We start from the raw sequence: 26,786 nt of genomic DNA, 5'->3' as shown, positions 1-26,786 counted from the left end.
GGCACATGCCATATACAACAAATTCTAATGTTCTAAGTAAATTGTTAAAAATGCAAATATTTATAAAAATACAAACACAGAAATTGTTTTTAAAAATTAACACACAAATGGTCCAATGTTAAATGATTTAATAACACCACAATTTAAAACTGTTCATTTACTAAATACAAAAATTAAAACAACATGTAGGTATAACTGATCAATTTATATTAACTATATACAATAATATTATGAAAGTCCTAAACATAGCTCATACTAAAGACGACATACAAATGAAGTTGTTTTCATACTTGCATAGGAAAAATATTCCAATCTAAAAGACCATTTTATGAACAACCACTAAGTTTGGATATTTTAAAAATTTATACTGTTGATAATTTATCTAATGAACTATGTTGGATTCCAATGAAAAATTTAAAAATAAAGGTTATGCTATTGGAAAAATGTAATAAAAAAATAGCTTTGCCTATTATACATTTCAATTAATGATGATTAAACTAATTTAAAAAAAAAAAAAAATTGGAAGGTACCTAGTTAAATATATTTTTTTGTACTTAACCTAAATTAGTTAAATTTTATGTTTACAGTTATATTTTATACATTCAACTTAATATGACATACCACATAGTAATATTCATCAAAGAAGATACAGTTGAAGTTGTACCATCTCATTGGCCGTCAAAGATGAAACTACTTGTGCTTGACCTCATAGAAATTTAGATCCAAAAAACAGATTAAAAAAAAAACAAATCCTAATTCATCAGATTTCAATTGGTATGATGTTCGTATTTTAGCAAAATATATTGGTAAGTAAAAATATTCAACTGCAATAGTTGCTAATTTGCAATTAAATATGTTTAATTATTATTATGTATATTTTTATTTATAATTAGTTATTGTAATTTATAATTTTGCTTTAAAACGGTTTCAGCAAGTTTAAAAGATGCCAAAATAAAATGTAGTAAAGCAACTCATACCTCAGATTTATCAGAAATTGAAAATAAAGAAACTAGAAAACTTCGATGCAAAATATTTGGCGATGCTGATAATTATGGTTTTCAATTTAAAAAAAATCCCCTTCTAGAAAGTTATTTCTTGATGGTAATTAAAGTATTACATTTCAATGAATACACATACCTATACGAACTGTTGTGTTTGCTAACTATAAAATGAATTAAGCTATTTTTATTTTTGCCTTATTATTATTGTCATTATATTATAGGACCAAGCTCAAATATTATTAAAATAAACTCACCTGCATCATCAGGAAAATGGAAAGTAATAATTGATAATAATAATTTCAAAGTCCACTAAATCTCCAAAAAGAAAACTAAATTTTGATTCAATGTCCCAAAAAACAAATGGGAATCGTAATAGTAAAGGTTGTGTCAGTCAGTCTCCTAAACATTTTGGTAAAATCGTACTTACATAATTAAATTAACATAAAATTAAAATTATACATTAGTTATATTATTAAAATTTCAATTTATTTATTTTGAATCCCTGTTTGTATAAATCAAATAAGTTTCCTTGAAAATTAACTTTGTACTTTACTTATCACTTTCAGAAAGCATAAACACAGATTTGCTTAAGTCCCCTACAAGAAATTATCGCTTGAATGATCATTCAATGATCGCTTGATGGTGTTACTACTCAAGTTGATTTTAACACATCACCCATGTTTTGTAGTCTTTATACTAATGAGGTCTTAGCTATCGATGTTAATAAAATAAATAAATAATTTGCATCTTTTTCAATACCATAATAGATAACTGATTTGTGAAATGTATATAAGATTGAAAATTATTAATAATTTTTCAGGTTTAAGAAATACTTTAATAAATTTGACTCGTTCCATTACAAACATTAAATATGATATGAAAAATTATATGATAAAAATTGATAGGATTGAAAATATGTTGAGTGATATTCATACAAATCAAAACAAATCTTTTTCAAAAGAAGTTAATCATCTAGTCAATGATAGTATTTATAAATTCTCAATGACAAATATTAATGAGCTAAATATATTTGAAGAAAAATTTGGAGACATTGAATTTCGGCAGAAAGTGTTGTGTTAAATAATAATTCTTTGACATACATTTGTGAATAATTTTACTTTAAAATTATAATTTACTTTTTTATTATTATGCAGGTGCATTACTTGAGTAGACTAGAACACGATAGTGTCTCAGATATGACACGCCAAATAATGTCGAAGACGTTTCATAATAATTTGCTATCACAATTTTCTTATGCAGGACAGAAACATAAAACGGTGTTTGCTACTCTTCATTCCTGTTTCATCATATTTGGTAATTTTTTTTTTAGTACACTATATAATAATAATAAGTTATATACTAAATAGTGTTTATAAATATAATGTGTGTCAGAGCTGCTATGTTAAGTAACATAAATAGAATTATCCAAGAGAAAGGGCGTAATATTGAAATTTTCTGATAATATGAAACAGTATGCAAACTATACTCATATATATATTTTACTGCAGTATATTATTAATGAAATCATATCCCTGCACATACCTTAAATATGATTAAGACTTAATTTTTTAAATTAATATAATACAATAATAGGTTAATTAAACAATAATGAAACTTAAGTATTTAATTACATAATATAATGCATTTTTTAATAGGTTTTTAGCTATTTATTTATTTCAAAATGTATAAATCTTTTAAAATGCACTATTTATTTATACAATCCATTTATACTTTATTTACATTACCTATAAAGATAAAATGATTATTTGTTTTTTAATCGTTTAATATATTTATAATATACCCACTTATATAAGTTAAAACTTGTATTTGTTCTATAATTACTAAAACAATTAATAAATTCTTAAATGCTAATAATGATTGATAAAAGTACATAATAAGAATAAGTAAGAATTGTTTTGTATGTTTAAGATAAAAAAAAATAAGTTGTTTATTAATTTTACATTAACTTGAACCATTCTAATATTTCATACAAATAGTCATATTACTAGAAAAAATACTAAATGGAATTTAATTGAGTATGGAAAAATTACAAATGATAAAAATTGATATATAATTGGTAACTTGTAAGAGTTTGAACTTTTTTAATAAGAGTGCAATAAGTAGTTATAATAGAAAAGTTCAAACGAGAACTTTCCCATTTCTATCCATAATAATATATTGTACAGATTTTATTTGAATTTATTTGAATTTAACTAAAAAAAAAGCTGGTAAGTGGATGTCATTCTGCTGTATAGTAGATTGTAACTCGTAACTCTTTAAGACATGTTATCAACAACTTTTGGTTCGTTTAACTAACGAAACGACTACTATTGAATAATTATCAATAAAGTGATCATGTAGCAGTTATCGTTAGAGTACCTATTTAAAATATTCTATAGGTAACATATTATGGTAAGTTAGAAATGGCTCACAGCATAAAATATGTTGTAATTTATCATTATCACAACTTCACAGTTCGTCAGTTTCAAAATTTTAATTACGTCGTTAAAATACAAATATTTATAATCTTGTCTATTGTTATTTTTTGCATATTCAGTTTTTAAAAGTATTTGGGTGGTATAATATATTAATTTATATAATTTAAACTATTCAATAATTGTTAATGTAATAATATTATGGCTGAATAATTGGTTGGTAATAGTTAGAATTGGGAGAAAGGGTTAGAATGTTAGACAGGAGAGTAGAGAGAAAAGTATTCAAGGACATTCAAAATCCGTATGATATACCAATAAATGAATTTATGAACACATTCTGTATTATCCAGAACTTGCTATTGGCTTGATTAACAGTATTTGTGATTCACTTAAACGTGAAAGTAGGTTAGGACTTACTGGTTGAAATTCAAGTAATTATATAATTTTAGATATATTTTAACCTAAACATTGTTGCATACAATTGTTAAGGTGTTAAATTGTAACACTTAATTAATTATAATTACCTATCTATTGGATTATTACAAAATGAATTAAAGTCTAGGTACATTATATTTGTTATTTGTACAATGTTGCTGTTTTATTTTTCACATTTAGGTATTAGTAGTGGTGAACTTCTATGCAAAAGTTTGTTTAGTAAATAGTAAATGAGCTACAGGAAATAATTTTATTGTAAATTTTAGTCAGCTTTTGGTCAGCAGATGCATTCATAGTATAACCAATGCTATGAACCAAAAACGTTTGAGATGTTGAATTCGTTTTCCAATGACAGCAATTGAAAGAGACTTAACCTTACGATCGAGAAAAGTTTTCAAATGCCTTACATGCATTTGAAGGTACTATTGATGCTATTGACCGCACACGAACAAATATTATTGCTCACATGATTTTTAAAGTATTTAACAATAAGTAACATAAGAAGTTCATTAAAATAATAAAACTTCTAAATAAAATAAAATCATAATAATAATACCTAATTAACATTAGTCATTAAGGAACTAGATTTTATCAACTAATAGTTTCATTGCAGATACCATGTTTTCCTCGTTAATCTTCGTTCATCATTTTCGGCTATTTCACTCATAGCTTTAGCAAGCTCAGAAATATATAGACTTATGTTCTGAAAAAGTAGTAAAATAATCATAATTATTTAAAAGAATATAAACATAAAAATATATTTATTATTATTTATATCCATATGTTGTGCGTTTGTTTTGCAGTAGATGATCTAGAGGGGTATTAGCCTGTATTGAATGTGTTAAATTTGAATTTAATGATATAAAACCATTGTATACAAAAAATGATTTTGATCTAAGGAAGTCAGTAAAATATTATGATATTATTACGTCTAGTAAAGTATTTTATTTTGCTATTGGACACAGTACGTTGAAATAACTGTACTCGAAAAATTGCATTTGAAAGTGGCATTGTGTGTATATAACATAATGCTATATATAAAAAGTTTCAATACCCAAGACTAATATTTTTAAATTACAACAAAATAATTAAAAATGTTATTATTTGTTTAAATATCTAAAAAAAAATGTTTTTATATACTTTTTTAGTAATTTTTAGTTACAAAAACGAACTAATTAATAACTAACTATTTATAAGAACCTTATTTTTAAATTTAATTATTTAGGTATATGAATCAATTATTTTGTGCATTTTTACAAACTAAATAATTTGAAAATTTTGTCAAAATTTAAAATTTAATTTTTATAAAAAATATTCTCCTTTAATTTTCTCTGACAGCGACTTATAAGGTATTATACATTTTCAAGTTTTTTAAACGAGGAAATGTAATATTGACAATTAATAAATAAAAATAAAAAATGCTCAAGTTTATAAATAGCTCATTGTCAAATAAGATATTTTGAAAATTATGTCATGTAAGGAAAATGGTTATATTAATATTAGGTGAAAATTTCAAGTAATTACAATAATTATTAGTATTCTGAATTCCACCAAAACAGTAGAGATAGGTTTTGCTGAAATTCCCATTTGTTTTCAACTCAACCCTTTTAAAAATGAATGTAATGTTTCAATTATCACTTTTCGAATGCACCAACTAGATTTATTTTTCTATCAGAAAAGATGTTGAAGTAGAAAATCAGAATTTTTCAACTACCCAAATGGTTGATGAGACAGAAAAAGAATAGTAAAATATTTTAGAATACTACTTCAATAACATTATAAAATTATTTTCTTTTATAAACTATTGACCCATCTTTGATTTTAAACTATTTTTATTTTATGATAGTTTGTTTTCAAAGTTAACACAGGTGTTTCGGTTTTTCGACTTAGAATCTGAGCTGAATCAGGAATTTAGACTTCTAACTCATATTCAACGATGATATTTTCCATGGCAGCTTGATTTAAAAATTGTCCTCATCAAGGTCAGATTAGGTATGTTAACTAAATTTTTAACAATTTGTTTTTATTGTTACCTACTACAAAATAACTATTTTTAAATTGATTACCTACTTTCATAATCAACTTAAGGTCTAATTGGTTAAGTTCGGCTCCTAATATAGAATGATAACCTGCTGCCAAACGTTCTAGATCATCAAACTAATAAAAAATTGTATTTTACATTATAATAATAAGCCCATGTACTTATATTTGTAAAATATCACTATTTGTATTTTAATAGGTACTTGTTCGTCTGGAAATGAATAAGGAAACGTTGTGCCTTCTACATATTCGTTGCACAATCGAGCGAGAACTTTGTTCTCTCTATCGATCAACTCTGGAATAGTTATTACCATATTACCAGTTAGTCTTTTGGCGTTTTGGAGAGCAGAAGATTGTTTAGACACTTTAGATTTCACTTTATAACTATAAGATATCAAAAACATTTAAAAACAAATTGCATATTTTATAAAAAATATATACACAATCTTATAATTTACATTTATCAACCCCTCACGTTTTATTATTTTTAACAATTTGATTTTTATGCTTAAAACTATGGTGCAAACATTTTTTAACGGAAACTATTATTTTAGAATTTACGTTTATACGCATACGCTCAACATTACTTTATTCCAATACGCGACGCGTACTTATGTTTTTTTTTATATCATATAATATGATGTATTTGAAGCAGGCCAGATTAGTAACCAGTTTAGTGATCTTAGATAGGTTTATTCATTCAATATTTTAACCATTATTTTGAGTAACAGTAAAAAATCTGAAAGAGTAGCGCTTGTACCATTAGAACTAAATATCTTTCTGATTTTAAAAATTTCTTAAAATACCATCTACATTTTAAAAACATAAATATAATTAAAATTAAAAGTATATGCAATTTAATTGATGAATATACTTTAAATATTTACCATTTTTACCTCTTCACTATTAAAAATAAATTTTTAAGCCCCTTATTAGATAATAAACTAAATGTTATAAATAAACCTAGGCCATGATTGTATAAAACATGACCAATTCTCATTATATTAATTTAATATGCTTCTTAACTTTTTATTTTATATTTAGTATTGATAAGCATTATTTGTTGATAATAAGTGGTTAGGTTTTTATCTATTTTAAATAAAAAATTTTGTATTTCTAAGTTGGCATAACCGATCTTCCGAAATTTGATTTTGATGATATTTTATTGTTATCAAAATCGGGAAATCTGTCCCAGCCCCAAGTAATGTGTTGTGTGTTTTTAAATTAGGTTGTTAACACTGTAGTAGCGCCGATTTCATACAACAGCAACCGGTCACCATTGTTCCAACGCCTGCGTTTCGGCTCCGAGTTCTTGACTCATCTTACCGTAACACCTGTTGCTGAGTGTGATTTCAATTTTTGTTTGTGAATTTTAGTCTTTGATCTGATTTTATCCTAATAAACAAATCTTAGAAACATTTGATTGAGATTTGTTGATTTCAATTAATTATATTACCGTTTTTCATTAAAATTTTTTTTTCTGATTTTGATTGTACCTATTATCAATTCACCATCAATCATGGAAATTAATGTGAGTAAAGTTTAATTTATTTAAACTCAAACTTATTTAATCTATTGCCCTAATTGTCTTTGTTACTTTTATACAGCCATACGTGAACCTACATGATACATTGAAAACCTATCGGCGCTCACACAAGGTATTTTCACACATATTATATAAAACAAATATACTTTATCCAGTAAGATAACACACCGATTCTACGCAACCTCTCGTGTCACTTTTCTATTGTAACCAGCTAGGTTAGTTTAGCCATATAGCAGAGTATCACGTAAGGCCCGTTTCACATGGACGCGTATCATACGCTACGTATCGTACACGCGTATTTTTAGTTTACATAAAGTTCATATGCGTCATACTAACGAGGGAAAAGTTTCATCGTCGGAGTGACACATATGCATTTAACTAATGTAATTGAAAACGTTTGCGTACGTTACGTCACGTATGATACGCGTCTATGTTAAATGGCCCTAAGAACGCGCAAAATAACCGATTTAGGTCGGCTCGCGGCGCGTTCCTTCGCTTAACTGAGTATAGATATATTACCCCTTATCATAGGCGCAAATCACCAAAAAACATTAGGGGGGCTTAAGCACCAAAAATTTTTGAGGAAACAGACCAAACTCGTGAAAGGCTTCGCCCCTCACACACCCCAATAGTACTATGCTATATATTATATAAATAAAAATATAAAATAAAAATCAAAAATCAAACAAACACAACTAAGCATTTTATTATTATTATTTATTTATTAAAAATGTAAAGGCAATGTGCGCTTATTTTCAGCAAACTTATTAAAAATTATGTCTTTGTAATCAATCGATTATTATCAATGACTAAATCGCTCTCAATATGAATTATCGATAAGTCAGATAGTCTTTCCTGACCCATCGTGGTACGTGTCCAAGATTTCACAATTATTATATTATATAATATGTTTTATACGTCATTGCAGTTTAATATATCCAGACGTAAACTCGACATATTATATTATAAATAATTAAATAAATATAAAACTGTTTTTGAATTTTTAATAAATGTAATTATTTTGAAAATGTGATGGTAATAGTACTATAAGTTATAATCACGGGATTCGGGGTGCTAGCATTAAAATTCAGGGTGCTAAGCACCCTTAGCACCCCTGCGATTTGCGCCTATGCCCCTTATATTATTGTATGCACATCCAACATTATTACTTTATCAATGTTCACATAAAAAACTATTATTATATATTAATAGAAAACCGTGATCTATTCCCGTTATTATATCAATAATGAATAAAAAATTACTAAGGTACATATTTAATAAATTAAATTGTTGTTAAATTGTTGCCACGCACATAGAAAAAATCAGGAGGAGAAAGCTCATAAGAAATTTATAAAAATTGTATTTCATACCTCATTGATAAATAAAATATGGTGTGCATTTAATATTATCACCTTTAAAAAAAAAAATCAAAAGGAGGAATTGAACCCTTAAACTTTCCCATGTACATAATATGTAAGTATATAACTATGTTGTCTATTTAATATTATATGAAATAGTTTAATACTTAATACCATCACTAAATACTTAAAATAAATTTGATGCAAGCTTAATATATCACAAAAATGTTATTAGCATAAAATAATATCTGATTTGAAAATAAAATTTTTAGTGCCGCTGCTTTAATTTATTCTTCGAAAAAATGTATCCGAATCATTAAATTATAGGTACTAAAAAATTTGTTTGTTATTTATGTAATAATATCGAATTTATGTGGTCGTTTTAAAATACATATTTTTCGTAATTAAATTTCTGATAAATTGAGTTGTTTAGAAAAAATCTATTCATTTACTAATATAATAAATTAAAATTCAGGATATTTAACTAATGTTTTTAAATTATTAATTTGTTTTATATCTTTGTTTGAAGTTATACCGTGTTTTGCTTTCACTTGGTACTTTGTCTGTAATAGGCTCTATGTTATATACATAAACCTTATAAGTGTTACAAATGGCGATCCTGCATCTGTGATAAAATTGAGTCATTATCTAGTTGTTTACTTTATATTAACTGTATATATTTTTGACCTAACTTAAGTGGTTTTTTTGTTTTACTGTAGAATCCAGAACATAACAGAAAATTATTCATTCGTGGATTAGATGACTTCGCAACTAATGATTCACTTCAAGCATATTTTGAGCAATGGGGTGAAATTGTAGATGTTATTGTCATAAAAGACCCTATTACAAAGAGGTAACCATTTCTTTGTTGAATATTTTATCTAGTAATTAATTATTATATTGCATAAACATTTAGATCTAAAGGATTTGGATTTATTACTTATTCTCAATCGTCCATGGTTGATCGAGCTATGTCAAATAGGCCTCATATAGTAAATGGTCGTGAAATTGAAACTAAGCGAGCTGTATCACGTGAAGTATAAAATTTACATCAAATATTATTACGTACAATTTAAAAATTAATTTCTAAATTTAATTAACTATTATTTTAAATGTTTCATAATTTAAACTAATCTATCATAAAAATAGTAAAAATGTTTATTCTTAATCTTAAAAATATTTTATTTTTATGATCTTAGAACATTTGTGAACCGACTATTTCAACAACTGCTAAAAACATTTACGTTTATGGTATAAAAGAAATATCAGAAAATGATCTTCTTGAATATTTTGGAAAATTTGGCAATATTATTAATATAAAAATAATAACTGATAAGGAATCTGGTAAAAGAAAAGGATTTGGATTTATCGAGTATGATGATATAAAATCAGTCGAAAAAGCTGTTCGTGAGTATTATTAATAAATTAATATTTAAAAATTAAAACTTAAATATATGATTGTTGAAATATAGTTTTTAAAAGTCACCAAATTGCCGGAAAAAGAATGATTGTAAATAAAGCTATTAGGCGTGCTGATGGCGTTGGTGGTATCCGAGGTGGACATGGTGATCGTGGTGGTGCTGTTGGTGTAAGTAATGGAAGTAGCTTGGAAGGAAAACCGCAAAACGGACAATGTGGAGGACATAATAACAGTAATTATGAATCTATAAAATATATTTATTTACAACAATACATTTTGGATTCTTTTCACATTTAATAGTATTCATGAATTTAAAATAAATGAAGTTTTTAACTTATACAATCATATTCATTAAACAATAAATTCTATAATACCCTTACCTAAATACTTTGTAGATAAAAGTAACTTAATTAAAATGTTTAAAATATGGCTATCCTACAAATAGAAAATGTTCTATTGATAAAATATTAAATAGATAAATTTTATAAACAAACAATAAAATGTAATTTACTATTTTTAGTGTATTTGTATGTATGAAATTTATTTTATGTTTTATACTTTAATTGTATATTAGAATCAAATGGTGTAGGTGGAGGTTATGGAAATTCTGGAACGGGAGTTAGAGGTAGCCATATCGGAAACGTTGGCGAGTATGGCGGTAGTACAGTTGTGTACAATTTAAATTATGTTGGAGCCTGGCAAGGTACTCCTCAAAGATGGGTTAACAATAATTCATCATGGAGAAACCTAATACGTGATAGTTCAGGAACTTTACAACGACTACATTGTAAGTTTAAAAAAATATAATTTTCTTAATATTATTGTCTAATTTCAATGCATGTTATAGGTTATTGCTTGGATCCATATCAAAGTTATAACCCTATGATAACATATTATACATCACAATATTCAGTATGGTGCAATCAAAGAGGAGGTAATGCGGGAGGTCCACAACAACCTTGTAAGTTGGTTAAAAACACTCTTACCCATAATATTAATTTTTGTCTAATTTCAATGTTTATTATAGGTTATAGATTGGATCCAAATCAAAGTTATAACTCAATAAAGTCATATAACACCTCTAATTATCGTGCTACAGCTAATGGAAATCCAGGTAATTGTTCCTTATATATTGATTTTTCATTTTATTCAACATTTTAATTTTATAATTTTTCTTTATTCAGAAGCTGATAATGAAAATACTGGTGAACACACGTTATCACATTCATCTAAAGGCAAACACTGTTAAATCTGTAATACCAAAAATTACGTCCAAATTTATTTTGAAATGTTAATGTTAAATTCTTATCTAAAATAGTTTTTAATTTTAAAAAAAAGCTTTGAAGAGCTAAGCGTAATATCTGTTTTCTCTCTGAGACTCCCGCGTGCCATACATAAAACTCATTCGCCTAAAATTGTTTTAATGGTTTTTGAGTAACCTTAGATTAAAATTAACAATCACAAAAATTGTAAAGAATAATATTTTTAATGATGTGACATATTGGTTTTATACTTCATTATTAATTGATTTCGTATAAAAACATTGGCCTTTAAATGATATTTAAATTGTTTTAAGACAATATTTAGATATATTGGTAGCCCATTCTTTATTGACATTATTCTCTATCGAATTTGTGATTATTCAAAAACATAAAAAAAATTATCCATTGTAACTGTCACTTGTCTGTGTTGCGTGACGGCCATAGAGAGGAAACAAACAGCCATATTCCCTTAAAGATACAGGCATTTGAAATACTTTTCATACTCATCTGCTACACCTTCAGTTTATTAAAATTATCTTAAAAATATGTAGAGTAAATATGTTTTTTTTGTATTAATAATTCATATACTTTTTATACTTCTCAACTGTATGTATTTTCTGAAATAATATTATTAATTTGAGCATTAGCATGTACAATATTTTTGACATTAAATTTAAATACTTCAATGAATATGTTTTTGTTTATTTAACTTTAATACCCTATTTGGTGCTTTAAATCAATCTATGAAAATATATTAAAGTTATTGACAAATCTTCATCATTTACAGTAATTTTATTTTATGTGTAATAAGATATTTTATTATAAAATGAAAAACATAGGAAACAATACTTTTATCATTTCTGTATTATGAAGTATACATATTAAATATCTATTAACAAGTTAGTACATAATTATGTATACATAAATTGTAAATGTGTATGTTTATATAAATTAATGTATTATAACATAATAATACTTTTTAGCACTTTCATTTTCATGTGTATTATAAATGTTTCAACAAAATTTTCTAATAACAGTTTCATATATTATTAATGTAAATCTAATAGTTTTTGAAAACAAAAAATTCGCATAGAAACATGTAGTGTTAACTATTAAGACATACAATGCGTTCATACACTTAATGATAAACAATCCCAAGTAAAACAACATGACAGATAAATAGGAACTTTATAGTTTTTGTTGTTATACAAATTTATATAATTTTAGTGTCTTACGTATGATAAAGGATATAAAAAAATAAAAGCAAAGTGGTGAAAGGTCAGTCATGACAAAAACGGTAATTATTAAAAATTGAATAAACGTGATAAATATTCACTAATGCACTTGGTATTTTCTTTTAAATTAATCAATGAATACACACAACTAAACGTAAGTTAAGTGTTCTTTCAACAAAAGTTTTAATTTTCATATTTTAATTTATTATCGATAACTGTTAAGATTAGATCTGCGCTAATACAATATTAAATCTACTCTCATATATCATTATTAGTTGATGATCATATTTTATTATTTATAATTTTATTGTAAAATAAACAGAGTCAACATTATAATTTTAAAAATAAATTTGTAGTTAAATTTAGTCTAGTTTGTGATATTATTGGTTTATTCAACTATTACAATATTTTAATTTTTACCTATGTAATATTTTAATATTTGAAAATACTCGTTATTAAGGAGTACACATGCGGGAACAGAAAATTAGTTTTGCTCACCGTAATTTATCATGTTCTATATTTATAAGATAGAAACAACTAATTTTGAGTAGAGTTCTCTTAAACACATTTATTATTTTTTTTCAGGCATATTTTATACAACTATAAAAATCAAACTACAATTGCAATTTTTATTTTGAGGCAAGTGGGTGTACAATAATTGATCGCAAGCTTAAAATAGAACTCGTAGAATTCTGAGTTAAAGATTCTAACAGTTCTGACATTGAAATAACAAATCAAAATTACAGTTCAGGCATATCCAGGTATGTCCAGGGGCATATTTGCAAAATGTTGTAAAATTGAAAACTTTTAATTCAGAAGAATGTCGATTTAATAAATATATGAAAAAATTAAATGTTTTTACATTTTTAACAATAATTTTGTGAAAATATATCCACTTAATAAATTTTATATATATTTTTCATTTCTTGAATTTCAAGTAAGTTTTCATGGAATAGGTGATTTCATTAAGTTTATATATGATATAATAATTCATGATTAGAAGACACATTTAAAAGAACAAAAATAATTAAATATTAATTCAAATAGGTTTAGTAATTTTAGAGGACTATTATTATAAAATTTAACAAAATGGGAATTTACATATAAAATAAACATAAATTAAACATTTAACAGCTAACAAATCTAGCTAGGGTACTACAGATATTACCCGATATAATAAGTGTAATAATTCTGGGGCTTAAGACTTTAAGCAGTAGGGGACTAATAAGTTATGATACTGCTGTAAAAGCCAATTAAAGTAAGTAAGTAACTTATTTTACTATTTGTCGATAGGTATGACTCCTATAGAAGTCTACTATAGAGTAGATAACCTACTATAGAAGGTTGGTTAAATTTTTGACGAAAACATTGTATTTATTATACTATAATTAATATTAAATTATTATTATAATCTATATTTTTCTATTATAATATTATATGGTTGTTTGGTATTCAATATTGAGTAAAAACCATTCTTACCGTAGAACGGTTTAAGTATTTTAAAATAAGTGGAGATATACTTAAATTTGTATAATGTTCTTATATTATTATGGTTCACACACAGGAGTGATTGGAGGTGGAGATGAGTTGAACCTTATAATACAATTTTAGATTCTGAGTGAAGTGATGAATGTATTGATTTTACAATCATGTGTTTTTTGTGTATATTTATTGTAGGTACACTGTAGTGGAGATGCGGGTATTGGCACCCACCTAAAGAAAATTGTCCATAAAATCTTTAATAATTGCAGCAGAAATACTAGACCTATTTTAAAATATACCTAAACTCATCTTCTATTGATATATACGAACTTGAAACCGCTTAAAATTCCATAATATTAATTAATACCAAATTTAAAAAAAAAAAACATTTTGGGCGGCATTACCCTCACATGAGGGTAATACCGCCCACTAGGAGTCTAATGACGCCCATTTAATTTAATTTTACATAATTATTTTTACTTACGCGAAATCATGTATAGAAACTCATGTATATATAGTGGAGTGGAATGGTATTCTATAATGATTATATAATTTCTTTAACAATTTAGTACTAAACACCTATTATAATACCTACCTACAAATAACATTTTTTTTTTTTGAATTGTGATTTTGAATGAAACATAAAATATAATCTAATTTAAATTCAAAAATGTTTTAGGTATATAATAATTCATATTTTATATTATTTTTCAGTTCTCACTAGTAGTAGGTACCGATTTTGATGATTAATTACGGAGTATAAATAATTATATTATTTATAATAACAACAAAAAACTTTTACTTTATTTAACATCAAAACAAATTTAACTTATTTCTAGTTAATATTTTATAAGCTTATAACAACAACAAAAAATTCTCACTTTATTAAACATCACAACAAATTTTAGTTAATAGAAATAAAAAATAGTAACTTTACTTATGACTATTTAATTTTTTTTTTGTGGAAATCAAACAAAATAATAACTGTAGATAGACTTAATTTTCATCAAATGTTTATAAAATTATTTTTCTATTTCCATACAAGATAATTCTTTCAAAGAGCTATACTACAGCAATAAATACCTAGAAATTTTTATTTTTTCTTGGTTAAAAAGTTTATCAATATAAAACAAAATTCTTTATAGATTGTTGTAATATGAGTTTAAATAACGTTTCTCATTTATTAATGTTCTTACCGAAATAAAAAAAATTTAGTTAATGAATCTGCCTTGTAAGAATATGAGATGCTCATTATTTTACTTATTTTTATAATACGGACAAATATTATTTTAGGTAGTTTCAAGTATTTTATTTTAGCGGTAACACGGAACTCTGTATAGGCAATTTAGCTACATAACTGTCGCAAGTGAATTTTTGTCGGTATCTTATAATTTTACAATAACGTTTTATTACTTTCAGTTTAATTGTTGTAGATACCATTTTAATAATTAATAATTATTATTTATGGCATGGTATGTGCATGCGTATTCATAAAAAATACTTAGTAATATTTAAGAACTTAATAATATTATAATTGCGTGAGTGCCGGAGCTGTTCAACTATTATTACATAATTTTATAATATAATATTATAATTTATAATTTGTTTTGTACCTACATCTCAAACTTTCTTCATAACGATGTTATATTGTAACTCGTTAATCTCTGTTACATATAAAAAATTAATTGCTACAATTACAGTTTTTATTCGGCCGCCCAATAACCATAATAATAATATTATATTCCATTCGATTATGTGGCGATACGTTTTGTGCCACCACACCAGTGGCGGCGTGAACATTTTTCATTTATGAGTCCAAAACAATTTTTAGGGACCACCCACCCTCAAAACTGTCGGATAAATTGTTTAAGTATTAAAAATGTTCTTAATAATATTTGTGTCAAAAAACTGTCCTTCATCATATATTAGATAAATCTGACGACTTAACAAAATAGGAATTGAAGCTTTAATTGTTATGCGAATCTTTACTTGGTATCCCAGAATAATCAGTTGTATACTGTCTAGAGTCTTTACATAACAATGGTCAGCCAACTTTTTGCACTAAGAGGCCATATTCACAAATGTAATATTTTAAATATTCACTAATTTTTCAGAAATGACTTTATTTCAAAAATTATGTTACCAAAATATGATAAAATAAATACAAATACTTAAACTAACTGAACATTAATGATTTTTTTAAGTAGATGTGAAGTAAAAGCAAAAGATTCAATAGTTTGTTCAATATCAATCTCAATATCACGCTCGCATGATAGAAACATAAGACTCTCAAGCCTAGAGTGATTCATTGTAGATCTTAGTCTTGTCTTTATGATTTTGACCTAAACAAATTTAATTTATTTCATTAATTAAATTAATAAAACATTATAATATTATAAAATAGATATTTGAATATTTCATATTATATGACTTATTCAATTTCTCGAAAATTTAATATTTAAAACTGAAAAATAAGGATGTTATTAAAAAGAATTCAATAATACCAAATACCTTAGAAAAAGATCTTTCAGCAGAAGATGATGATTCTGGCATTGTGCATAACCCTTGATAGGCCAAAAACAAACGCCGTATGTAAACCATGGTTACTTAAAAGTTGCATCACATCTAGTATAGTTGTCTCGTTTTTTGTTCCTGGATCAATTACACTTTTAACACGAGTTTCGATAGATTCTTCACCTTCATCAGATAAAAATATAATCTCTTCATCATTAGATACAACTGCTTCATTGGGTTGGCATTTATGAAGTGTAGACGTGTAGTAGTTGGTAACGTTGAACTATTTATTAATTTGGTAAAGCATTTACTAAATGTAATGTATTCTGATATAAGCTGTTCATGATTTATTCCGTCAATCCATTGTGCAATACATGTGGCGGCCACACCAAATCTGTTGTGGTCAATTTTTTATATTCAACGGTTCTGTCGGAACCAAGGTGTGCGTTATTGCAAGTGTTTAACTTATAGGCAAGTCGGAAATTATTTTGTGCTTTGCAGCCGCTGCGTGTGTGACCCCGATTGCTGTTTTTGCAGTGTTCGGAACGTTCACTAAAAAAATGAATTCGTTCACGTTCACGTTCAGTCCTTAAAAAAGGAACTCGTTCACGTTCACGTTCATGTTTTTTCATACGAACGCGTTCACGTTCACGTTCTTTGAGAAAATGAACGCGTTCATAAGGTCGTTCATATAATTTTTTGTTTATAAATAGTTTACCAGCAGTTTACATAAAAACCCATAAACTTATAGGTCTCAACCCAAAAATAAAAACAATTTAGACTTTAGAGCATAATATACATTTTCTAAAGTGTCTAAATTATATACATATTAACATATTAACATATTATATTTATTAAATAGTAAATAAATTGAGCGTCTACAAAATCGTTTAAATTCATTAAAAATATAAACGTCGTTCACGTTCACGTTCTATTTTTACAAAATGAGCGACATTCGCGTATCGTTCACTAGACACTAACTATGAACGTGAACGTGTGAACATGCGTTCATGAACGACGTTCTTTCCAAACACTGTGTTTTTGTTACTGGAACATCGTGTCACCTGTCACCAGTGAAGGACCACGTGCATCATCCGACAAATTACTTTAAACCAGGTCGTCTTTATACTATTCTTTATTTGTACACTATAGTCTTCTTGTATTTTTTAATACTATATTATACGTATTATTATTATATCTATTTATTGTATTCATTATTCCCGAGCAGTGCCAGCCCAAGATACGGGCGAACCGGGTGGTTGCCGCGGGTTCTACTTTTTTAGGGGTGCTTTTAATATACGAATATTTTATACATTTTAGCATAATATTTGTTCAAATTAACAATAATATAGCGAAATGAATAAATTATCAATGGCAGAACATTCTGTTGTATATTTTTTTTTGTAGATTTTACTCCACTTTCTAGTTTTAGATTCTGAACGAAGTGATGAATGCATTGATTTTACAATGATGTTTTTTTTGTTTTTGTAACTATGTTCAGCATAACTAATCGAAATAATGCTTCAATTTCAAACTTTGGGGGTGGTTTCCGATGTAAAAGTGAATATCCTTGGTGTATTATACAGGTCAAAAGTAAACATTTTCCAATAGTTTTCAAAAAAATCGAGAAAAACAAAAAAAAAAATGACAGAAAACCTGGAATTTTTACGCAAAACCAGTTTTCGACCAAATCGATTTTTTTATATGGTTGTAATTCAAAAACTAATCACTGTAAATACTTTAAATTTTCACCAAATGTTCATGCTAGTGTTATCTATATACAGTTTAATTTTTTAAACATTTACGACTTTTTTTGAGTTATTTATAGACCACTAAAATATTCAATTTATTTGAGAAGTGCCGGTAAAAAAATGTTGGACGACCAAAAAAACTTTAAAAATTAATACAAGGTTCTTTATGAGTTGTTCTTATTGTAGCTAAAAAGCGTTTATAGTTCAAAGTTTTACGAATTCTGTCGAAAACGCGAAAATTCGCAAGTAATTTTGAAGTTGAAAAATCATAAAATTTTTTGCGTTTATAACTAAGGGTTAAAAATACAACACTAAGTTTTCCATAAGTTTTCATTCAAGTAGCTATAGAGAAAACTCGAAGCATCATTATAGGAAAAATTTTAAGTGCGTTTGAATTTTAATTTTTTACGAAATAGCGTAACGATAACGATTTATCCTCAAACAATTTTAAATATTTGTAATTATTCAAAAAGTATAAGTCGTAGATACTTGAAAATTTTACCAGTTATTTAAATTAGCATTTTATTTACATGATTTAATTTTCAAAATATTTTGACTTTTTTTGAGATATTTATAGACAACTGAAATTTTCAATTTTTCTGAAAATTTTCTATTGAAGTGTCGATAAAATTTTTTTGGTCCTATCAAAATACTTGAAAATTTAATACATAGTTCCTCATAACTTATTCTTAAAGTAATTAAAAAATTATAAAAATACATAGGCACAATTTTTTTTATTAGCATTTGAAGTTCAGATATTGACTTAATGCGTACAAATTACGGCAATTTTAAAATTATCTTAGATACAAATTCATAAAAGTTTTTCTTTTTAATTCTAAGATTTGAGAATTTAATACAAGGCTCATAATATATTTTTACAATAGCAGTTGAAAAATAAAAGAAAGATATAGGCACAATTTTTTTTTTCATGCATTTAAATTTTAATTTTGACAACATACGTAAAAATCACGAAAATTCGCAAATTATTTTAAGCTAGAAATTTACACAAAATTTTCTTTTTAAATCAAAGATTTAAAAATTTTTAATAATATATAATATATCATAGACTGACAAATCATCTCCGTTCAGAATCGATTTTCGTATACAATGATACCTATCATTCAATTCAAATCTAACCTACCCTAGTCAGAGGTCCATCCCACCACCTAATGTACAGCAGAGCGACATCCACTTACCCGCTTTTTTTTAGCTTCAATACTACAATCCCGACGAGTCTCGTTGAGTGATTTTAATGTTTTTTTTTTCCAAATCTTTTTGCACTTTTTGACTGTTAATATTTGAATGGTCTGGATTTTTTTTTTTATTTCTGCATTTGATTCTTCTTGTACTTTTCTAGATTCTGAGCAGAGCGAGAAATGTATTGGTTTTACAATGATGTAATTCTTCCGATGGATGAATTCTTGTTTGGTTGAGGTCTTCTCGGACTAGCAAAGCCAGTCGTCCTAGACATCGCGTTCAGCGTCTTCTAGGACCGGCCTAAGCCAGCCGTCCTAGACTTCGCGTTCACCCTGTCCTGTTCTCGAGTAGGTCAGAGCCCTCCACTCTAGCAAACTCGTTCTGCTGGTCATCCGTCTACAGCCGCTGCCGCCTGCCGGGCCCTTTCCTCGACTTCTTTAAGTGTCAGTATCTCTTCTACCATTTTTTAGAAGAGCCTGAGTGTTTCTTCTGCGTCTCGTAAGACTTGCTCCCTTTCTTGATGGTTCACCGGGAGATCTTCAAATAAAAAGGGGTCCGCAAAGTATGTTCTCCGCGTAGCCCGCTTCGGGAGGGTGGCCCAGTCGATTTCGGAGGTCTTCGCGGAAACCACTCCAGTTTTCACAGTTAAAGATCGTGTGTTCAGCAGTGTCCGAGCCGTTCGGGCAGTGCATGCAGCGGGGGCTATCGGCTCTGCCCATGCGATGGAAGTACCACTGGAAGCACCCGTGACCTGTTAGCGCCTGAGTCATGTGATAGGACCACGGGACCACGGGAGTCGTCCTATTCTCCCATCTTACGATCTTCGGTATAAGACTACGGGTCCAGGAGGCCTTTCTGGAAACAGACCACTTCCTCTGCCATTCGTTGATTGTAACCTTCCTTTCATCTCTTTTTATCCTAGCCCTGGAGAGAGGTGGGTCGCCTGGTAAAGGATCCACAGACGCCCTTGCCTTGATCCTGGCCCTCTCGTCAGCTACGAGTTCAGCCGGTGGCATGTCAGCTAGCAGGGGTGGCATGCCAGCTAGCAGGTAATCATAGGTACCTAATAGTGGATGTTGCACTGCTGTACAGTTAGTAGGAGGTTACAGGTGCGTTACTGTAATGGTTGGTATTAAATTTGAATTCAATGATGTAATATCATTGTTTACGAAAAACGATTCTAAGTGGAGACGATTTATCAGTCTAGGGTATGTTATAGATACTAGGTATATTTATTAAATTGTTATTATTTCAAAAAAAAAAAAAAAAAAATGTAGTTACGTCAAAAATAAATTCCAAATTAATCAAATCGAATTCATTGTGTACCCGACTCATTCAGTCATTCATAGTTGGTATATAAAATTTATTATAAGGTATTAATATAAGTCATTAACGACATTAACCATTCATATTAGAATATAAAGTATACTCTAGAAATTTAAGTACCCACGAGCCACGAACAATATTTTCAAATTTCAACAATATAACTAAAATTGTTATTCTTAATTATTTAATATGTAATTTAACCTAAATTTCAACTTAAAATAACTATGTTTGTATAGTTTTTAGATTTTTTTACAGCGGAATCAACTACTTATGTGGAAAATTGTTTTTAAATTTTCAATTCTTAGCTATGAAAGTTAAACGTTTTATACATTTATAACAACTCAAGAATTTGTAAATTTTCAATTAAATAAATTTTGTCAAAATTTGAACTTTAAATGGTTATAAAAAAATCGTACCTATGTATTTTTAATATTTTCCAACTGCTATTATATCAATTTATGGGGAACTTTGTATTAAATTTTCAAGGTTTATTACACAATGAATAACATTTTATCGACAATTGTAGAATAAAAAACGAAAATTTCAAATATCTATAAATAAATTAAAAATTTTTGAAATATTTTGAAAATGTCATCTAGTACAGGAATTGATAAACTTAACATATGGCATAAATTTCAATTTTATACAGTTATTCGTTGTTGAATAACAACAAAATAAGAATATTGGGAGGTACAAGAGAAATTGAGTGAATATCCAATGTTTTAATTCGAATGCTAATAAAAATTTAATTTGACTTTCTAGTAGACATTTTATATTTGATAAAAGTAGACAAACTCATGAAGAATCTTGTATTGCATTTTAAAATCTCAGATTTAAAGAAATAATTTTTTATGAATTTTTATCTCAAAATAAATTGCAAATTAGGTATCTTAATGAATCCTAATCTTTATAACGACGTTGAAATAAAATAAAATGATAAATTTTATCTTATTTTAAATTACTGCTTTAACGAAAATATACAATTATTATTTAATACAATTTATAGTTAAAAAACTATATTCACCGCTAAATATTTTTACTTTTAAAAATGTCTCCAACAATTACGTTATTTATATTAGTATATTATTAGTATTAACAGAAGATTATTATTATTATATTATTATATTATTATATTTATATAATTTATATTTTAGTATATCTGACGGTTACCTAATGATAATTTAATGATAATTTAAACAATCTATGAATTAATGAACATTAGTTTATTCGAAACATCTCAGTTTATCACACTATAGTGTATTATCTATAGATAAGTACATATTTAATATGTAAAATTTTAATAATTTAGTTCTTAATATTTAAAATATCTAGTTAGAATTAAAAAGTGTGTATGAAATATACAATAAAAATGTACCGATAAATTCAAATGGAGTGTAAAATTTACCAACATTTTTAGTGTAAATTGTAATTCTGATGATTTTTTTCAAAACGTTGACACATTTAAAGATAGTTCATCGTTTTTATTTTACAGGGAATGTCGATTAATGTATGTACTCAAACGTGTTACCTATAGGTATTGTGTTAATGTACTCGAAATAAATGTTTCAATCGTGTTCTAGAGGTGATGAATAAATGAAAAGGTAAAAAAAAAAAAAGCGGGTAAGTCGTGTATGTCGCTCTGCTGTACAGTAGGTTACAAGTGGGTTACTGTAATGGATGTAATCAAATTTGAATCCAATGATATTATATCATTGTATACGAAAAACGATTCTGAGCGAAGACGGTTTATCTGTCTAGGATATATTATAGATTATTAAAAATTTTCAAATCTTAGTTTTAAAAAGAAAAATTTTTATGAATTTCTAGTTTGAAATAATTTGCGAATTTTCGTGATTTTTACGTATTTAGTCAAAATTTGAACTTTAAATGCTTATAAAAAAAAATTGTGACTATATATTTCTTTTGTTTTTCAATTTCTATTGTAAAAATTTATAATGAGCCTTGTATTCAATTTTCAAATCTTAGATATAAAAGGAAAATTTTTTATGAATTTCTAGCATAAAATAATATACGAACTTTCGTGATTTTTACATAATATGTTGTAAAAATTCAAACTTTGAATGCTTATAAAAAAAAATTGTGACTGTATTTATTTTATTTTTCAACTTCTATTGTAAAAAAATGTTAGTAGCCTTGTATTAAATTTTCAAATCTTAGAATTAAAAAAGAAAACTTTTATGAATTACTATCTAAGATAATTTGAATATTGCCGTATTTTTTACGTATTTAGTCAAAATTTGAACTTTAAATGCTTATAAAAAAAAATTGTGACTATATATTTCTTTTATTTTTCAATTGCTATTGTAAAAATATATAATGAGCCTTGTATTAAATTTTTAAATCTTAGATATAAAAGGAAAATTTTTTATGAATTTCTAGCATAAAATAATTTACGAACTTTCGTGATTTTTACATAATATGTTGTAAAAATTCAAACTTTGAATGCTTATAAAAAAAAATTGTGACTATGTATTTCTTTTATTTTTCAACTTCTATTGTAAAAATATGTTAGGAGCCTTGTATTAAATGTTCAAATCTTAGAATTAAAAAGGAAAACTTTTATGAATTACTATCTAAGATAATTTGAATATTGCCGTATTTTTTACGTATTTAGTCAAAATTTGAACTTTAAATGCTTATAAAAAAAAATTGTGACTATATATTTCTTTTATTTTTCAATTGCTATTGTAAAAATATATAATGAGCCTTGTATTAAATTTTTAAATCTTAGATATAAAAGGAAAATTTTTTATGAATTTCTAGCATAAAATAATTTACGAACTTTCGTGATTTTTACATAATATGTTGTAAAAATTCAAACTTTGAATGCTTATAAAAAAAAATTGTGACTATGTATTTCTTTTATTTTTCAACTTCTATTGTAAAAATATGTTAGGAGCCTTGTATTAAATGTTCAAATCTTAGAATTAAAAAGGAAAACTTTTATGAATTTCTATCTAAGATAATTTGAACATTGCCGTAATTTTTACGTATTTAGTCAAAATTTGAACTTTAAATGCTTATAAAAAAAAATTGTGCCTACGAATTTTTAATATTTTTTAACTTCTATTGTTACAATGTGTTAGAAGCTTTGTAATAAATTTTCAAGCTTTTCTACCGAACAAATAAATTTTTATCGATATTTATAGAAAAAAAAACTAATAAAGTTGAAAAATTAAAATGTCCATTAACAGCTCAAAACAAATCTAAATATTTTGAAAATTCTATCAAATATATAACACGCCTATATAAACATTCAGTCAAAATTTCAAGTATCTGTGGTAATTTGTTTTAGAGTTACACCAAAATAAGGAAATCGCTAAAAGTGAAAATCCAATGTTGTAAAAATTTAAATTTCAAATGCTCATAAAAATTTAATTTGAATTTCAGGTGGAATTTTTATTTGTGATAAAGATTGAAAAACTTGTAAGGAATCTTGTATTAAATTTTTAAATCTTAGATTTTAAAAGAAAATTTTTTATGAATTTCTAGCTTAAAATAATTTGTGAATTTTCGTGATTTTTACGTATTTAGTCAAAATTTGAACTTTAAATGCTTATAAAAAAAAATTGTGACTATATATTTCTTTTGTTTTTCAATTTCTATTGTAAAAATTTATAATGAGCCTTGTATTCAATTTTCAAATCTTAGATATAAAAGGAAAATTTTTTATGAATTTCTAGCATAAAATAATATACGAACTTTCGTGATTTTTACATAATATGTTGTAAAAATTCAAACTTTGAATGCTTATAAAAAAAAATTGTGACTGTATTTATTTTATTTTTCAACTTCTATTGTAAAAAAATGTTAGTAGCCTTGTATTAAATTTTCAAATCTTAGAATTAAAAAAGAAAACTTTTATGAATTACTATCTAAGATAATTTGAATATTGCCGTATTTTTTACGTATTTAGTCAAAATTTGAACTTTAAATGCTTATAAAAAAAAATTGTGACTATATATTTCTTTTATTTTTCAATTGCTATTGTAAAAATATATAATGAGCCTTGTATTAAATTTTTAAATCTTAGATATAAAAGGAAAATTTTTTATGAATTTCTAGCATAAAATAATTTACGAACTTTCGTGATTTTTACATAATATGTTGTAAAAATTCAAACTTTGAATGCTTATAAAAAAAAAATTGTGACTATGTATTTCTTTTATTTTTCAACTTCTATTGTAAAAATATGTTAGGAGCCTTGTATTAAATGTTCAAATCTTAGAATTAAAAAGGAAAACTTTTATGAATTTCTATCTAAGATAATTTGAACATTGCCGTAATTTTTACGTATTTAGTCAAAATTTGAACTTTAAATGCTTATAAAAAAAAATTGTGCCTACGAATTTTTAATATTTTTTAACTTCTATTGTTACAATGTGTTAGAAGCTTTGTAATAAATTTTCAAGCTTTTCTACCGAACAAATAAATTTTTATCGATATTTATAGAAAAAAAAACTAATAAAGTTGAAAAATTAAAATGTCCATTAACAGCTCAAAACAAATCTAAATATTTTGAAAATTCTATCAAATATATAACACGCCTATATAAACATTCAGTCAAAATTTCAAGTATCTGTGGTAATTTGTTTTAGAGTTACACCAAAATAAGGAAATCGCTAAAAGTGAAAATCCAATGTTGTAAAAATTTAAATTTCAAATGCTCATAAAAATTTAATTTGAATTTCAGGTGGAATTTTTATTTGTGATAAAGATTGAAAAACTTGTAAGGAATCTTGTATTAAATTTTTAAATCTTAGATTTTAAAAGAAAATTTTTTATGAATTTCTAGCTTAAAATAATTTGTGAATTTTCGTGATTTTTACGTATTTTGTCAAAATACAAACTTTGAATGCTTATAAAAAAAAATTGTGACAATGAATTTATTTTATTTTTCAACTGCTATTGTAACAATATGTTAAGAGCCTTGTATTAAATTTTCAAGCTTTTCTACCCAACAAATAAATTTTTATCGATATTAATTTAAAAAAAACTAATAATGATCGAAAATTTGAAATGCCTATGAATAGTTCAACTTAAGTCGAAATTTTTTGAAAATTGCATGGTGGATAGAATATACTTATATAAACATTAGGTGAAAATTTCATGTATCTATGGTCATTTGTTTCAAAGTTACATCAAAAACCAAAATCGATTTTGTCGAAAAATGAGTGTGCGTAAAATTTCCCGTTTTTCCGTTAATTTTTAGTTTGTTTTTCTCGATTATTTAGAAAAGTATTAAGAATTTTTTACTTTTGACCCCCCAAAGTACCAACTAGTTTCACTTTCTGATCGAACGAGGTACTAAAGTCAAAAATCTAAGCACTTTTACTGCCCCAAAACGTGATGACAGACACACAAAAAAAAAAAACACACATCATGGTAAAATCAATACATTCATCGCTCCGCTCAGAATCTAAAATATTACCTTGAGATAAGAAATGAAATTTCAAAAAAATTACAGGCCATCCAACGAGAGATCAATAGGTATAACATCCTATAATTTAAGTCGAACAAAAGCTGAACTTAACCACATTAAGCATGTAATCTTAAATAATAAATATAATGATTATTATATATATATTATACATTATGTAATTACTAATTATCAATGATGACAAAATACTAACTGTTATAATAACTGTTTATTGAATAATTTTTGGAAAAAACAAATTATTACCTAATCTGTTGCTTTAAAAACGTTATATAATAGGTTTTATAATCTACAATCACCAGTTTTTTTAAGATACCTAAATATGA

General features: G+C 25.9%; 1 protein-coding gene and 2 pseudogenes across 4 annotated transcripts; 2 read left to right on the top strand and 1 right to left on the bottom strand.

The window, feature by feature from the left end:
- The first annotated feature begins 591 nt into the window (after positions 1 to 591).
- Positions 592 to 1,363, top strand: LOC107171223 (uncharacterized; annotated as a pseudogene). Its single transcript, XR_016189864.1, has 3 exons — positions 592 to 806; positions 932 to 1,101; positions 1,223 to 1,363. The product of XR_016189864.1 is annotated as an uncharacterized LOC107171223 (transcript).
- A 755-nt stretch (positions 1,364 to 2,118) lies between these two features.
- Positions 2,119 to 12,145, top strand: LOC149059633 (uncharacterized). Of its 3 annotated transcripts, none has more exons than XM_089217786.1 (11): positions 5,769 to 5,863; positions 7,140 to 7,442; positions 7,519 to 7,569; positions 9,535 to 9,668; positions 9,732 to 9,852; positions 10,015 to 10,222; positions 10,288 to 10,467; positions 10,825 to 11,022; positions 11,083 to 11,196; positions 11,263 to 11,349; positions 11,420 to 12,145. In XM_089217786.1, the coding sequence occupies exons 2-11, from the start codon at positions 7,431 to 7,433 to the stop codon at positions 11,482 to 11,484; spliced, it is 1,170 nt and encodes a 389-aa protein (XP_089073912.1). In that variant the 5' UTR covers positions 5,769 to 5,863; positions 7,140 to 7,430; the 3' UTR covers positions 11,485 to 12,145. The 3 variants fall into 3 exon arrangements, with proteins under 3 accessions (XP_089073911.1, XP_089073912.1, XP_089073910.1); XM_089217784.1 differs by having other exon boundaries at positions 10,810 to 11,022; XM_089217785.1 differs by lacking the exons at positions 5,769 to 5,863; positions 7,140 to 7,442; positions 7,519 to 7,569 and adding an exon at positions 2,119 to 2,315 and having other exon boundaries at positions 10,810 to 11,022.
- A 7,919-nt stretch (positions 12,146 to 20,064) lies between these two features.
- On the bottom strand, positions 20,065 to 20,446 carry LOC149059632 (uncharacterized; annotated as a pseudogene).
- Positions 20,447 to 26,786: the final 6,340 nt, after the last annotated feature.

The sequence above is a fragment of the Diuraphis noxia genome, unplaced genomic scaffold (genome assembly GCF_037042655.1).
Source record: "Diuraphis noxia isolate RWA-SAM2 unplaced genomic scaffold, SU_Dnox_SAM2 contig0001, whole genome shotgun sequence".
In the NCBI taxonomy this organism is placed as follows: domain Eukaryota; kingdom Metazoa; phylum Arthropoda; class Insecta; order Hemiptera; family Aphididae; genus Diuraphis; species Diuraphis noxia.
The sequence above is the reverse complement of the archived record's forward strand: the minus strand, read 5'-3'. Positions and strand labels throughout refer to the sequence as shown.

Bases quoted from the DNA above. Each gene is read 5' to 3' on its own strand.
- LOC149059633 (XM_089217784.1), top strand. The intron at 9,669-9,731 runs GTAACCATTTCT...ATAAACATTTAG, and splicing joins AAAGACCCTATTACAAAGAG to ATCTAAAGGATTTGGATTTA. The intron at 10,468-10,809 runs GTAATTATGAAT...ATTGTATATTAG, and splicing joins ATGTGGAGGACATAATAACA to AATCAAATGGTGTAGGTGGA.